Below are 15,321 nucleotides of genomic sequence, written 5' to 3' on the forward strand. Positions count from 1 at the left end.
CAATCTTCATTGATAAACCATGTGTTCATATCCTTTGACCATTTATCAGTTGGAAAAGGATTCATATTCTTATAAATTTGACAAGGTTCTCTATTTGAGATATGAGACCTTTATCTGAGAAGCTGTCTATAAAATTCCCCACCCCCCCCCAATTTTCTGCTTCCCTTCTAATTTGGGTTACATTGATTTTATGTAAACAAAACTTTTTTAGTTTAATATAATCAAAATTATCCATTTTATGCCTTGCAGCGTTCTCTATCTCATTTATTCATAAATTCTTCTCCTACCTATAAGTATGATAGTGTTGCTTGTTCTAATTTTCTTATATCTCCCTTTTTAACTAGGTCATGTATTCATTTTGACTTCATATTGGTAAATGCTCTAAGATATTGCTCTATACCCAATTTCTGCCAGACTGCTTTTTCAGTTTTCCCAACAATTTTTTCCAAATATTGCATTCTTATCCCAAAAGCTTAAATCTTTACATTTGTTGAACGCAAGAATACTATGATAATTTACTACTGTGTATTGTATGTCTACCCTGTTCTACTGATCTACCTTTCTATTTCCTAGGCAGTATCAGGTAGTTTTGATAATGACTTTTATAATATAGTTTAAAATCTGTTACTGCTAATCCTCCTTCCTTAACATTTTTTTCATCAATTCCTTTGATATTCTCAACTTTTTATTCTTCTAAATGAATTTGTTATTATTATTTTTCTAGCTCAATACAATATTTTTTCTGGTAATTTAATTGGGATCACATTGAATAAGTAGATTCTTTTAGGTAGAACTGTCATTTTTATTATACTGGCAGCATGTCTTGAACATAACCTGCTTCTCTCCTCTCACACTGCCAGCACTGATTCAGTCCCTCATCACCTCATACCTTGATTATTATAGTAGCCTGCTGGGTGGGTCAAGTCTCTCCCCACTCCAATCCATCCTTCAATCAACCACTAAAGTGATATTCCTAAAGTACATTTTTGATCATGTCATCCTCTACTCAATAAACTCCTGTGGCTCCCTCTTGCCTCCAGGATCAAATACAAAATGCTCTGTTTGGTGTTCAAAGTCTTTCATAACCTAGACCCTTCTATATTTCCAGTCTTCTTACACTTTATATCCCAACACACACTTTTCAAGTAACACTGACCTCTTAGAAGTTCCACAAACAAGGGCTCCAGGAATTTTTTTCTGGGTATCACCCGTGTGGAACGTTATCATTCTTCAGAAATTCCAAATTTTACTAGAAGCTTTCCCTAACCATCCTTAATTTTAATGCTTTCTCTTTGTTAATTATTTCCTATATATCTTGTGTCAGCTAAGTGTCCAAGTAGATGGGGTATTAAGCCTGGAGTCAGGAAGATTTTTCTTCCCAAGTTCAAATCTAGCCTCAGATACTTACTAGGCATGTGACCCTGGGCAAGTCAGTTAGCCCTGTTTACTTCAGTTTTCTCATCTGTAAAATGAGTTGGAGAAAGAAATGGCAAACTGTTCCCATATGTTTGTCAAGAAAACCTCAAATGGAGTCACAAACAGTCAGACACAACTGAATAACAACAATGTATAGAATGGAAGAGTCCAACAATTTATCCTGTAATATCTTGTTTTGGATATATTTGTTTGCATGTTGTCTCCCCCTTTAGATTATAAGCCCCTGGAGGCTAGGGACTCTATTTTTCCTCTTTTTGTAACTCAAAAACTGTAACTGTGCTTAGCACAGTACCTGGTACATAGTATATATTTAATAAATGCTGATTGATTGAACTCTTCCAAAAAAACCCCAACCAACCCCTGTAGTTTAGTTCCCTAGAAAACCACTGCCCATAATGATTTTCCCATTAATACTACTTTCTCTATAAACTGTTGCTGTCTCTAATGCCTCCATAATCTCACAGTGAGGAACTCAGTTTGTAAAAGTCAGTAGCAATGGCAGGTAGCCCAAGATGAACTCAAAAGCCATCATCCTGTATGAAGTGGTGGAGAGAGAGAGGTCAGGATTATAAAAAATACTAAGTACAAATTTAAAAGTTGGAGATTTTTCCTTAACTATTTTGGTGGAAAGATTTTTTTTTTTTAAAGGGACAGAACTATTACTCTGTCTGGATTTGATGACAGCTTATAACTGAGAGAAGGTAGAGCCAGTCAATTTCTAGTTTACTTCTGATTTCTTTACTAAGGAGAGTGATCTTTAGTCTGAGGACAGAACAAAAATGCTTAATTTTGTACAGTGAACAGTTGAGTGAGAAAATAATAGAGCTCTGAGATGTTTGAAATCACCAGGTTGGAAAGAACTGAATATGTCAAAATATTGAAGAAATAAACAAATGTGATTAAGTTGCTATTGGTGATCTATGGAAAGTCGTGGAAAATCTGAGAGGCACTTGTAGGTCTGTAGATGAAACTGCTTTCAAAAATGTGCATTCTATAAACCATAAATCAGTGAGTTTGACATCACTAAGGCTGAGAGGTTAGATAGTTTGCCTAAGACCATACAGATCCAGCATTTATTAAAGCACCTACTAGGCACAGTGTTGGAGACACAAAGAGAGGCAGAAATCCATCTTTGCTCTTAAGTAACTCAGTCTAATGGAGGAGACAACATTCAAACATTTATGAAGAAACAAAGATATATATATATATATATATATATATATATATATGTATATATGTCTATGTGTGTATATATATGCATGCATGTAAATGTAAATAGTATAAATTGGAGATAAATAACAGAGAGAAGTCCCTAGCTGTTCAAAAACTATTCAAAGTTAAGTTTCCTGACTATACTTTTGCATGCTATACCTGAATTTCAACAAAGCATTAACATTTTTTATTTGATATCTTCATGGACAAGATGGAGAAATGGGGTTTAAGATGGATCTGAAGTTGGTTGAATGACAAGATATTAATCTTGAAGCAATTCTCTTGTAATTAATGTGATTAATTAATTAATATAATATATTAATATAATTAATGCCACTGATCTGATTGTTCTCATAAACAACTTGGCCAAGGGCCAAGCAAGTTAAGTATGCCTATGATTATTTGTGGATTAAACAAAATTGGGAGATACGTCTAATATGTTAGACAACAAAATTGCTATCCAAAGTGATAATTTCAATAGAATGAAATCTAACAAGATTAAATTTAATAAGAATATATCTTGCACTTCGCTCAAATCAGTTGAACTAATCCTGCAAAAACATCAGAGGGTTTTCAAGAACTACAAACTCATTATGTCAAAAGTGTGGCATGACTACCCAAAAGGGCAAACTATTTAACCTCTCTAGGCCTCAGTTTTCTTATTTATAAAAAGGGAATAATAATAGAGAGATAATATCTCAAGGAATTCTTGTGAGGAACAAATGACAACATATGTAAAGTGTTTTTGCAAACTATAAGATGATATATAAATGCTACTATTTTTAAAAAATTCAATAATTTAGATGGGGTCCAGACTCTGGGAACTTCCTTGAATTCTCCTTGAATCGCCCCACTTAACCTGGCTTTTCATTTCCTTTAATCTTGGCCACTTAATCTGGCTTTTCTTACTCATATCTAATCTTCCCATTTGTTCCAGCAGTCTCAGGAAGCCCATGGGATTTTCTTTATCACTGTGCCCAGGTCTCTGTTGCACTCCCCATCCTTGATCCTGTCAAAACCCCATTCCCCAGGCTGCTGACCACTCCCATCAGGATCCTCCCTGGGTTTGATCTATGGAGACCATCCCTGGGATCCCAGACTACCTGGCAACACCTGCTTCTGGCCCAGGCCCTCCATTGTCTGATATCTCCTGATTGCCTCCAGCTGTTTCCAACCCTTGACCAGTCACCCTAGTTCCACTGAGGTCCTCCTTGGACTTCTCCTCAAGATCCTCCCTAAACCCCTCCTCCCATCACCCTAGACTACCAGACCACCCCCAGATCCCTGCTATAGTCTTTTCTGTATTTAAATTCCATCTTGCCTCTTTGAAGGCACTCAGGTAGAATCCAGCACAGACTCTGTCTAGCTGAGACTCTATGTGGCCCGCTTTGCAATACAAGTATTACAAATGCTTAGACTCCTTAAGAGCCAACCCAAAGTGTCAAATCTTTAATAAACTTTGTTTTTCTTTGGCTTTAAGAAGGCTTGATTCGAATTCATTTGAGCAGGACCCGGTGTGTCGGTATTTTGGGTTCCCCAGCACACCTAAACCTTGTCAATTTGATAGTCTGGATGAGCACACATATAATATATTGCACGGTATTCTGCTATGATCAGACCACATAGGTATTATTTGTCTCATTCTCGGGATATTTTTAAGTGGAGCATGGATAAAATGGAGTTTGCCCAGAAGACCAGGATGGTTACAAGGACTAGAGATATCAAATAAGAACTTGTGAAGGAACCAGGGGAAACTCTTCTTAATATGGTAGCTATTTTACAGTCTCTGAAGGGCTGTCATGTGGTAGAGGGATCAGATTTATTCTGCTTGACTCCAAAGGATTAAATTAGAAACAATAGGTGGAAGTTGCAGATAAAACAAACTTTCTGCAATAAACATAAGAACTATTTGGTATTGAGTAAAAAACAAAAAGAGAAAGGTAGATGAGTGGGAGATACTAGAGAAGAAAGAATCAGAAACAACTGAACTCAAAAAAATCCAATGTATGATAAATCTGAAGATAAATTCATTGAGGAAGAACTTCAGATTTGCTAAGGAAACTGGAAAGCCACTTGGTAGAAGTTCGGCTTAACACCATACACCAGCAGGTTCAAAGTGGCTTTGTGACCCAAATACTAAAGGTCACACATTAAAAAACAAACCATCTCCCCTCCTCCAAATCTAAGAGAATGAGAGCAGGTACCATTCACAACTCTGGCTAAGGGAAAATTCTTTACCAGATAACAGAAAAAGGCAATCTCAAAAGATAACAATAGTAATTACAAGCAATTGAAAAGCTTTTGCATGTAAAAAATCATAGCAATTAGGATAAGAAGCAGCCCATTAGAGGAAAAGATATTTGTATCAAGCACCTCTGATATTCAAGATAAAGAGAGAACACAAATACAGAAAACAAAGAATTACTCCCCAATGGCTAAGTGGCTGATCAAAAGATATGAATAAACAGTTGTCCAAGGAAGAACTGCAAATTAGCAACTATGCGTCAAAACAGACAAAGCCTGCTTCCTCTTTTAGAAACATTAAGAAAACATTTAAAGAAAAACTATCAGTTCTGAAACAATGCCTCTAACCCACTCAGGAGAAACTCTTCCCTTTAATTAGGGCAATTACTTGACAAAGGGTCCTAGGAAAAGTTAGGGCAGTATAGACCAGCTAGAAAGGAGAGTATTTAAAGGAAATGGCCAAAGAGGTACTGAATGGTTTTAGAAAAATGATTCTCCAAGGGTATACCCAAATTTTAATAATTGTTGTTCTGCATGATGTTAACATAACTGAACTTTGACCCTTAATTATGATAAACATGTTTCATCATATTTCATATGAATTTTTGCCTGTTGCCAGAGTAATACTATAATCTTTGGTACCAAAATGGTTTGGACTGGAGATTTTCACAGTCATGGGCTGGCTCTGCCCATCATTTGTTTTCTCTATAAGAAGTAATGCATGGATTAATAATCAAAATTAATATAGTTTCTGGCAGGCCTGTGCTTATAACATGTTTTACAGGATACTGTTTCACACATGGGAAGGATTGATCCAAATCACTAACAATAAGATAAGTGCAAATAAAAATAACTTTGAGGTTTCACTTCTCATCCAGCAAATTGGCAAAGATGACAAAAGATGGACCTAGGTCTTTGGGTTATGAGAACATGCTGCTAAGATGAGCTGCAAATTGATAAAAATCAGAATTTTGGAGCAATTTGGAATTACGCTAACAAAACAAAACAAAACCCAAACAACTGACTACAATGTCCATACCTTGTGTGAGAGAGAGAAAAAAGTTAAGTTTCCACAGAAGTCATTAGTTGATGAAATCACTGAGAATAAGTTAGATAATAAGAAAGCCAGCAGACTGTAGGTATACATAACAAATGAGGAGACAGTGGCCTTCAGAAAGTCACAAAATTTTTTATAAGAAAGTCTGGCCTGAACCAGTTAGGAAAAATGACCCAGAATAACTTGGAGAAAGCTATTCTACACTGTGCTTGCTTAACAAACCTCATGCATATAAGCAGACACACTTAGCATAATATTATCCCTCCATTTTCTGATCATGGGTCCTATGTTAAAGCATGTTTGGGAGGGGGGAATCACACCAAGGGTGGTTACATAATGGGCATGTAGAGAAGATTGATGATGTAATGGAGAATGGACCAATCTGTCTTCTGGTGGGAGAATCTGTCTTGGAGTTACAGTATATAGCTCATCTCGCTTCTGTATTCAGTGCTCCCTCCTCCTGAAAAGAGGGTTGGGGCCTGTTTTGGTCGAAGTGTTCAATTCCTCTGAACTCTGCTGTAGTACATTTTCCTTGATACCTTTTTAGTGTCGATAGTGTTTCTAACAATTTGGTGCCTAATGTTGGGTGCCACTTGCTGAGTTTTGGCGGAGTGAGATAAGATATCATGGGAATGCTCCTTTTAATTTTAATAGTTCTTATGGTTGAATCTGATCCTTTTGGACACTCTACCTCGAACCGTTCAGAGAGTTCAGAGGAAATGGGGAGAGACACCAGTTGACCATAGTAGTCGATATATCGAACAAAGGTCAGAAACATCCTTTGCTGGTCAGAGAGTTCCTTTTCTTGCAGGAATTTGTGTGGGCTGATCCTTGATTGGCCAGCTCAGCAGTGATAGGAACAGGTACTAGGCCTGGCTGGGGAGGAATCCCAAGGACCGGAAGATATCCCCAGGTACAGCTTTTGATAGCTGGGATCACTCCCTACTCAGGGAGGCTGTCAGGATTGGCAGTAGGCTGAAGACAGGCTCGAGTATGGGAGGGGCAAATTCTAAGGTCCTAAAGAGGAGGGATAATCTAAATTCTGGGAAAGATTCTTTAACACTGGCTAGAAATCAGTAAGAGTAAATAACAGCAAGTTTTTGACCAGTCTTTCTGAATTTGAAATTGATGTGCACTCTATAATATTTTGTCAAATGTCTTGTCTGTATATGTTGTATTGATATTTCTGTGTGAATGAAAGTTTGTATCTCTGTTTTATCTGACATTTTGTAAGACTGTAAATTTAGCCATTCAGCCAGCAAGAGCAGAAAGGCTGAGCTGGACTGTCCTTGAAATGCCCAGTTACCTCCCTTCTTCAACCTTCCCAGATCAGTTTCAGAGGAGTGGAAGGACAGGGAAGGAGAGAAAAATTATTTTTCTGTTTAGTTTATATGGTTGGTAATAGCATGCAAAAGAGTTTAGGAGAAGGGTCAGGTCAGGAGTAGAAAGAAAGAAATTATGTGCAGTTTTAAAGGGGCTTTTATCAAAGCCCACCAGAGGGAAAAGTGAGAAAGTGTAAGCAGGTAGAAATGAGAGGAGCCTGGATACTGCGTAATCAGAAGGCTTGAAAATAAAAAGGAGGGAGGAAATCTCTTTTTTCTCTCAGACCAAAGAAAGGCAGGCTAACCAGCATTTAGCCATTTCTTGCCTCACCCAAAGGAGAAACTTTTGTGTAATGGGAAAGTTAACTGAATTCATTCTGGTTGTATCTGGAATTGTGAAAAGGTGAATTGTGTCACTCTTAATTTAATGTTTAAGATAGGTTAGAATTTATTAAACTCTGCTGGAAGTAAGTGAAAGATTAGCAGGTAAAAAAAAATTCTCAAGCAGGCAGCTTAGAAGAAGGGCTAAGAGTTTTGAATTTAGGTTTAATTAGGTCTTGAAGATAAATTTGGTTCTTTATGTTCAAATTAAGTCAATATATCTGGTAGCAGACAATGTGTTTAAAGTGACAAAAAAATAATAATAAGAGGTTTTTTCTGTCTTTAAAAAGTGATCACTGAGGGGAAGAAATGAGGCTTTCTTGGTATGCAAATTGTTAGATATTTAACTCCCTCTAGTTTTTAAGGTTCAGGGTAGGAAAAATTGTTAGGAATTTTATTTTCCTTTGGAATATAAAGGAGAATAAAAAGTAGTTTGAGTAAAGGTAGAGGAAAAAAAAAAGAATGGTGCATAGAAAAACCATAGATGGAGAAGCAATGGGCCCGTGTGTTTTCAGCCACTCTCTTCCTCATATTATTTCAAAAGATCTGGGTATGATAAGGAAATGAAGATTTGTAACTTGATTGGAAAAATGACAGTTATAGAAAGTTTTGTTAAACTTAAAAATGGGTACTGACTGGGGTAAAGATATTGATTATCGTGATTGATATTGTTACAATTCAATGAATTATTAAGTTTACAAGTTCCCTACTTGGAGGGGAAGTCAAGTCCACCAGTTAACATTGGTTTAGAATTAGTAAGATCTCTTTTACCTGGGCTAAAGACAGTTAACTTAAGCACTTAAGTTAAATTAACACAATTGTAAACTTTTTAAGAAAAGGAGAAAAGTTATTCAGATTGACCTTAAATAAAAAGTAATAACTCATGAACTATCTTGTCTTATAGTTAAAAATGTAAAGGAAAGATGCATAATCTGAGTAATGGGACTGAGAGATTTGGAAAGATGAATAAAGATTTGATAGAAAAGATGAAAGGCATATAAGAAGGTCTGGGAACAAAACAGGGTTATTCAAACCCCTTATGTTCCTAGATAGTTGTTCTGGATCAGTTTCAGATGGGTTAAGTATGTTATGAGGGTGTGATGAAGCATTTTAAGAGGACAGAGAAATTATGTAACTTGGTTTGATAATTAATAGCTCAATCAAATCTGAGATAGCCCTATCTGAAGGATACCAGGGAATATTTATTTGCTATTTAGCACTTTAAGGGCCTGCAGTTTACCTTTGTTTTAAGCTCTGATTATAGCAATAGTTGCCTAACTTATCATAAAGCCAATTAACATGAACTGTAGGCTGACACAGCCTAGAAAATTTCTATAATCAAGAAGATATATTAAATGATTATCAGGTGATATGTGTCCACATGTTGGTGAGGAGATGAATTTCTGTGCAAGGTGATTTGGAAATATCTAGATGTTGTTATATTAGGAATTGCATTGTTACATTAATGATGAATGGGTTAAGAAGCTTTTAAGTAAGGGGAAGTTCTTATAATTCTGTGTAAAAGTTGTGTTGCTGTAAATTTTCTATTGAGGAAATGAGAATCCTTGAAAGAAAATTAGTGTGATTTTTAAGCCTGTTTCATCTAAGGATATATTGGGGTGTGTTAATCTGGAGGCTTATGCTCTACTACATTAATTCTGCAATAATATAGGAATAAGTCAGACTTAAAGTGGTTTTAGCAAATTGCAATGTTTAAAGGTTTATTTTTGCTCTAAGGGAGAAGTTTTTATCCAAAATTATTTTGCTATCATTTCTGAAATTCGTGAGATTGTTAACTAAGTTGTTTGGTGTTATTGTTTTAATGCTAAAACCTAAAATTGTTAATTGATTACTGCATATGGAAAGGAGGGGATTGGGTGAAAACTTTGTTTGCATTGGTTGTGCCCATTCAGAACAGTCCTCCTGTAGGAATACAGAGTCAACAAGCAGGAGCACTTGCATCAACCCCTCTCCCTGGGGTCTGTGCCAATTTCCCTTATTTTTTAAAACTGCCAAAGCCCCTGGAAATCATCTGTGTGGACAAGGTCATAAGCCCCTGAGAAGGAGGGGAGGAACCTGTTTGGGTTATGGAGAGAGAGAGAGAGAGAGAGAGAGAGAGAGAGAGAGAGAGAGAGAGAGAGAGAGAGAGACAGAGAGAGAGAGACAGAGACAGAGACAGAGACAGAGACAGAGATAGAGAGAGAGAGAATGTGAGGGTTATTCCTGAGTCTCATTCTCTACTAATATCCTTGCTTTTCCTTTTTATGGCATGTTTTCTGAAATGAACACAATGCAAGTATGTGGAATTTTGCTGTTTTCAATACAATAATTGGATGAATTGGTACTCTTGTATAGTCTTGCAAATGATAAATTGACTGGAATAAGAACATTCTTTCTGAATGATACAGGAACAATAGGATAAAAGAAAAGAAACAAAGATACAAACACAATGGTGAATCGTTATCCTATAGACTATGGTTAGAATTTAAAGTTAATAGTAATAAAGGTAAATCTATATGGAATAAGGTTTTTACATGCTATAAAATGGTGTAAGAGCAATTGGGTTTTGATACAATTGACTGAATTAATTACTGGGACTAAATCAGAGATATCTTCAGTTGGGGGAAAGAATTTCAGTGTAGGTTTCTTAGAGGCAGATAACTTCTGGTGATATTTTGCATTGATGGAAAAAATGTTTTTATTTTGATTTGAATTCATTTCATGAAAATAAGTTGAAATTAGTGTTTGGACTTATCATATATGTAACTCATTCTTTAGACTGAGCATGCTTAGAAAATGATAGACAAGCTTGGGAAACAGATGTAAATTAGAGCAATAATTTATGATTTTAATGGTAAATTTGATTTTGATTGTTACTTATTCGGGAACTAGACCAAGTATAGTAAGGCATGCAAGCTACTTAAGACTTGCTTCAGATGTTCCTCAACCAATGTGAGATTACAGTCATATCTGAGACTGATTATTGAAGCTTGCTATTTTAAGATTTTATGGGACTGTTAACTGACTGTTCTTCTGAGTCTAACTTCAGGTGTGGATATAAGGGAAGACTGTCTGAGCCATTGAACAATGATGCCAGTGAGCATGTGAAATACTGGTATGAATTGCAAAAAGGTGATCTCATGGAAAGGTTGGAAAAACAACTTTTCAGCCTGAGTTGAGGTAGGATTCTCCTGATTCAATTTCCCCACTGACACCTGACAAACTTTAAGCCTAGCTAAGTGCCAGTTGACGATCTACTCCTGCCGGGAACTGACATGAAGTTAGGGAGATGTTCCCCTGATATGTCCCTACTCTTAATGGCAATTTCCTATAATCAAAAGTTTTGTAAGCATAATACCAGCTCTATTAAATAATAGATTGTTGGTAGGGGAATATCTAAGGTTAAGTCCAAAAATTAAGCTATTAGGCTTAGGATTTTAGACCAACAACAATAAGTTAGGATCCTTTCTTAGTAATAGCATGGAGACAGACTGCAGGCTTGTAAAGTGTATGTGTGTGTTCGTCCTTTGTTACTGAAGACCATGCCATCAGAGAAATAATGACGACTTGCATTTGACTTTGTTTTGAGTGCGGGAGGGCCGTACAGGTCACCAGCCTCACTTCTCCTCCAGAGACATCTGAATCCAGTGACTAGATATTCATCAGGATGACTGGAGATGACCTAGGATGAGGCACTTGGTATTAGGTGACTTGCCCAAGCTAGTGAGTGTCAAGTGTCTGAGATGAGATTTGAACTCAGGTCCTCCTGACTCCTGCACTGGTGCTCTATCCACTGCACCACCTATCTGCCCCCTTGTATATGAAACAAGTACTTGATATGTACTGCGTTAAACATTGATCACTTATTATATTTATGTAGGTATTGGAACCTGTTGTTAATTTCTTAGTGAAGTCTCATCCTCTTGAAGGGGGAATGAATAATGGATAATTACCCAAAGTCCCAATTTTAATTTTGTAAGAGTGATAAAGGATAAGGCTTAAGAATGGTAATTCATAAATTGTGTCAGGATCAATTTTGTAGGAGAATGGACACAGGAAGAAGGACTTTTACAAAAGATGGCAAGAAGATACTCTGCTAAAGACAGCTAAAATGAACATCCAGACCACAAAGATGCAACAGATGATGATGACCTCCCCCCCACCCCAATTGCTGTATGAGATTAAACTTCTAAATGGACAGTTCATTGATTCACCTTTTTCTTTTGGATCTCTGTTTCTGTACTTATGAAGGGGACCGCTCCCTTGTAATTTGTCAATGCATCAATCACCCTCTCCACCTTTCTACTTAAAGGAGAGATATATGAAGGGAAAAATTCATATGAGAGAGTAAGGGAGCATTAAAAATGTGGAAACAAAATTTTAAGGAGGGAAATGTTAAGGTCTTAGTGGAAAGAGCCATAGGAAACATTCCATCACATGAGGAATGTGAACTGATATTTAAAAGGTTTGAAGAAAGTATTAGGGAGAAAAGTGTAGAAATATAACTTAAATGGAAAGAAAAGGAGGGATTGTGAGAGACAGCAAAAAGTTAAGTTTCCACAGAAGTTATTATTTGATGAAATCATTGAGAAGAAGGTAGATAATAAGAAAGCCAGCAGACTGCAGGTGGAGTCAACCAATCAGGAGACAGTCAATGGCCTACAGAAAGTCACAAAATTTTTGATAACAAGGTCTCGCCTGAAACTGGCCTGAACTAGTCAGGAAAAATTACTTAGAATAACCTGGAGAAAGCTTTGTTTCATTGTGCTTGCTTAACAAACCTCATACACATAAGCAGACATACTTGGCATAATATTATCCCTCCATTTTCTGATAATGGGTTCTATGTTAAAGGATAGGAGGAGGGATCACACCAAGGATGGTTATTACATAATGGACATGTAGAGAAGATGGTGACCTAATGGAGAATGGACCAATCTATCTCCTGGTGAGGGTATCTGTCTTTTAGTAATGGTATATAGCTCATCTCGCTTCTGTATTCAGTGCTCCCTCCTCCTGAAAAGAGGGTGAGGGCCCACTTTGGACAAAGCGTTCAATTCATCTGAACTCTGCTGTAATAATTTTCCTTGATATCTTTTTAAAAAAGTGTCAAGAGTGTTTCTAACACCTGTGAATCAGAGATTACATTGCTAGGCATTTACTCCAAGGGTGTCAAAGACAAACCAAAACGTCCCACATACATCAAAATGTTCAGTGATACTTTTTGAGTTTAGAGAAGAACTAGAAGTGAAATAAATATCGAACAGAGAATGAATAAACCAATCATGGTATATTAACAGATTGGAATATTACTAGGCTACAATAAATGATGTGAAGAATTCAGAGAAGCATTGCGCAACTAAACTGAGGTAGGATAGCAGAATTGGGAAAGCATTCTATGTAATGACCACAAAAACATGAATGGAAGAAAAACCAAAATATGAAAATGCGTACTGACTAATCATAATGACCAAGCTTAGCTCTGGAGAAGATATGAGAACACGAAGTTCCCTCACTTCCCAGAGGTGGGGAACTTCTATAGGTATGGAACACTGTTTAATGTCTATGCTATCAAATACGGTTGATTCATTGGCTGTTTTTGCTGAACTACCTTTTATTTTCTTCTTTTTATAAGGTAAAGATTGTTGGGTAGGAGTGGGAGAAGGGATATATTTGGAAATTAAGGTGTTGTTTAAAAAAGGTAATTAGGATGGATCATTATTTAGCAGAAATGTTACAGAGGGGATTCATGCTTTAGATAGAGGTTGAATTAAATGACCTCTGTGATTTCAAATGCTCAAGATTCCTTGATACTAAGGCTCTGAGCAATTGAAGGACTTGGCCAAGGACCACAGCTAGCAAGTGGCAGTGCTAGAACTGAAACCCAAGCCTTGTGCTCTTTCCCTCATGACAGAGCTCTCTCTTCCTTAATGTCATTTTTTCTTTCATGGCTGTATTTAAGAAACTCAAAGACATACAGAGATTGAGACCACAGCTTTAATAAATAGACATTGGTAAATTCTTGTTTTCCTTCATTAGAACTACTAATTTAACTGATTAACTTATTGATCTGTAAACAATACAAGGTGTCCTTTCCTCACCCAGAACTTCTTACTATCCTCCAATAACCTTCACTCCCACTCTAAATATCAGCACCCCTCCCAATCCGAAGTCCCTGAGTTCAGGTTTGTGCAAATTTATCCCGCACTATGAAGAGGAATGGGAGTGGGGAGGGGGGAATCAGTAGAGTTAGGAGCAAGGGCCCTAAGAGAGAGATTATTAGGATCTAAAGGAAGCAGGGAGAGAAGTGGGGCCCCATCTGCTAAGCAAAAAAAGGCATTATAACTGAAGAAGAAAAGCTCAGGGGGGAAAAGAGCCTAGTGTTTGTCAGAGGAGATAAGACAAAAAGTCTTAAAGGAGGTATCTTCCTATCAAAGGGAAGATGAATATTCCAAAAGTCATGACTTCTTGGGAAAGAACCATGAATCTCCAACGATGGATCAGCAGAATCCTAAAAGACAAAGTCTGAGGTGCTCCGCCACCCCTCGTATCTTTTCACCCCGGCTTTGGGGTAAGACTCAGAGAGTGCCATAGACACTGATCTTGGCTAGAGAGATACTCTCACAGTAATTATTCCGACCCTTTTCATACAGGACATAGATCTGGGGGGTCCCATCCCCCCAAGTCTGAGCTCTCTCCACAACTGTCAAGGATGAGTAACCACTGGGACCTGGCCACAGCTGAATCGTGTCTTTCCACCATGAAGTACCATTGCTGAAACTCCAGCGTATAGTCAGATTTACCCCTACAGAGAAAGATGAAATGAGGAGGTATTGTAAACAGTAAAGACTTACTTACTATCTGTTGAACTGGAAGGTATAGGGGATACCAAAACAAAAAATGACAGTCCCTTATCCCAGGGAACATACAGTCTAATAGAGGGGATATAACGTGTCTAAACAAATAAGCACAATGAAAAGACAGAATGTGAAGTAAAAAGGGAGAAGTCAAGACAAAGAGACAGAAGAAAATGAGGAGGGAAAGATCACTTTCAACTGAGTGATTAGAGGGGGCAAGGAAATAAAGACAGACTTTATGGAATGGGTGGTGTTTGAAGTAAATGCTGAAGGACAAAGAGAATGTAAACAGAGATGTCTGATGAATTTGTTCCAGGTTGGTGTGAATGCAAAGAACTAGGAAAGGGCAGGAAGAAATTGATAAACAGTGACTAGCATAGTTTTTCTGGACTACAGAACAGATGAACAGGGAAATGTGGGAGAAAAAGCTATAAAGGCAAATTGTTACTAGATTGAGAAGGTGCTTGAATAAGAGTTTATATTTTACTTAGTAAGCAATGGGAAACCATTCAAAATTTATAAACATAATAATAATATACATAATAGCTAGCATTTATATGGCAGTTTGAAGTTTGCAAAGTGCTTTACAAATATTAACTCATTTTATCCTCGCAAGTTAAGTGTTATTATTACCCTCATTTCACAGATGAGGAAACTCAGGCAGAGAGAAGTTAAGTGACTTGCCCAGGGTCATATAGCTAATAAGTGTTTAAGGGTGGATTTGAACTTAGGGCTTCCTGACTACAGGTCTAGAACTCTATCTACCATGCCACCTGGTTGCTTCTAATGACGTGGGCAGATGTTTTTTTAT

The 15,321-nt window shown here is 37.1% G+C and overlaps 1 protein-coding gene across 4 annotated transcripts in view; it reads right to left on the minus strand.

The window, feature by feature from the left end:
• The window catches only part of NEU1 (neuraminidase 1), a 32,109-nt gene that overhangs the window by 12,660 nt on the left and 4,128 nt on the right, over positions 1–15,321 (minus strand). The window contains exon 6 of one of the 4 annotated variants that reach the window (XM_072637499.1): positions 13,633–14,458. The exons of the other annotated variants lie outside the window; for them this stretch is intronic. Within the exon in view, the coding sequence (XP_072493600.1) occupies positions 14,232–14,458 (227 nt within the window). The 3' untranslated portion in view covers positions 13,633–14,231. Of the gene's footprint in view, positions 1–13,632; positions 14,459–15,321 lie in introns of those variants that run through there. 4 annotated transcript variants of the gene reach the window in all.

The sequence above is a fragment of the Notamacropus eugenii genome, chromosome 2 (assembly GCF_028372415.1).
Source record: "Notamacropus eugenii isolate mMacEug1 chromosome 2, mMacEug1.pri_v2, whole genome shotgun sequence".
In the NCBI taxonomy this organism is placed as follows: Eukaryota; Metazoa; Chordata; class Mammalia; order Diprotodontia; family Macropodidae; genus Notamacropus; species Notamacropus eugenii.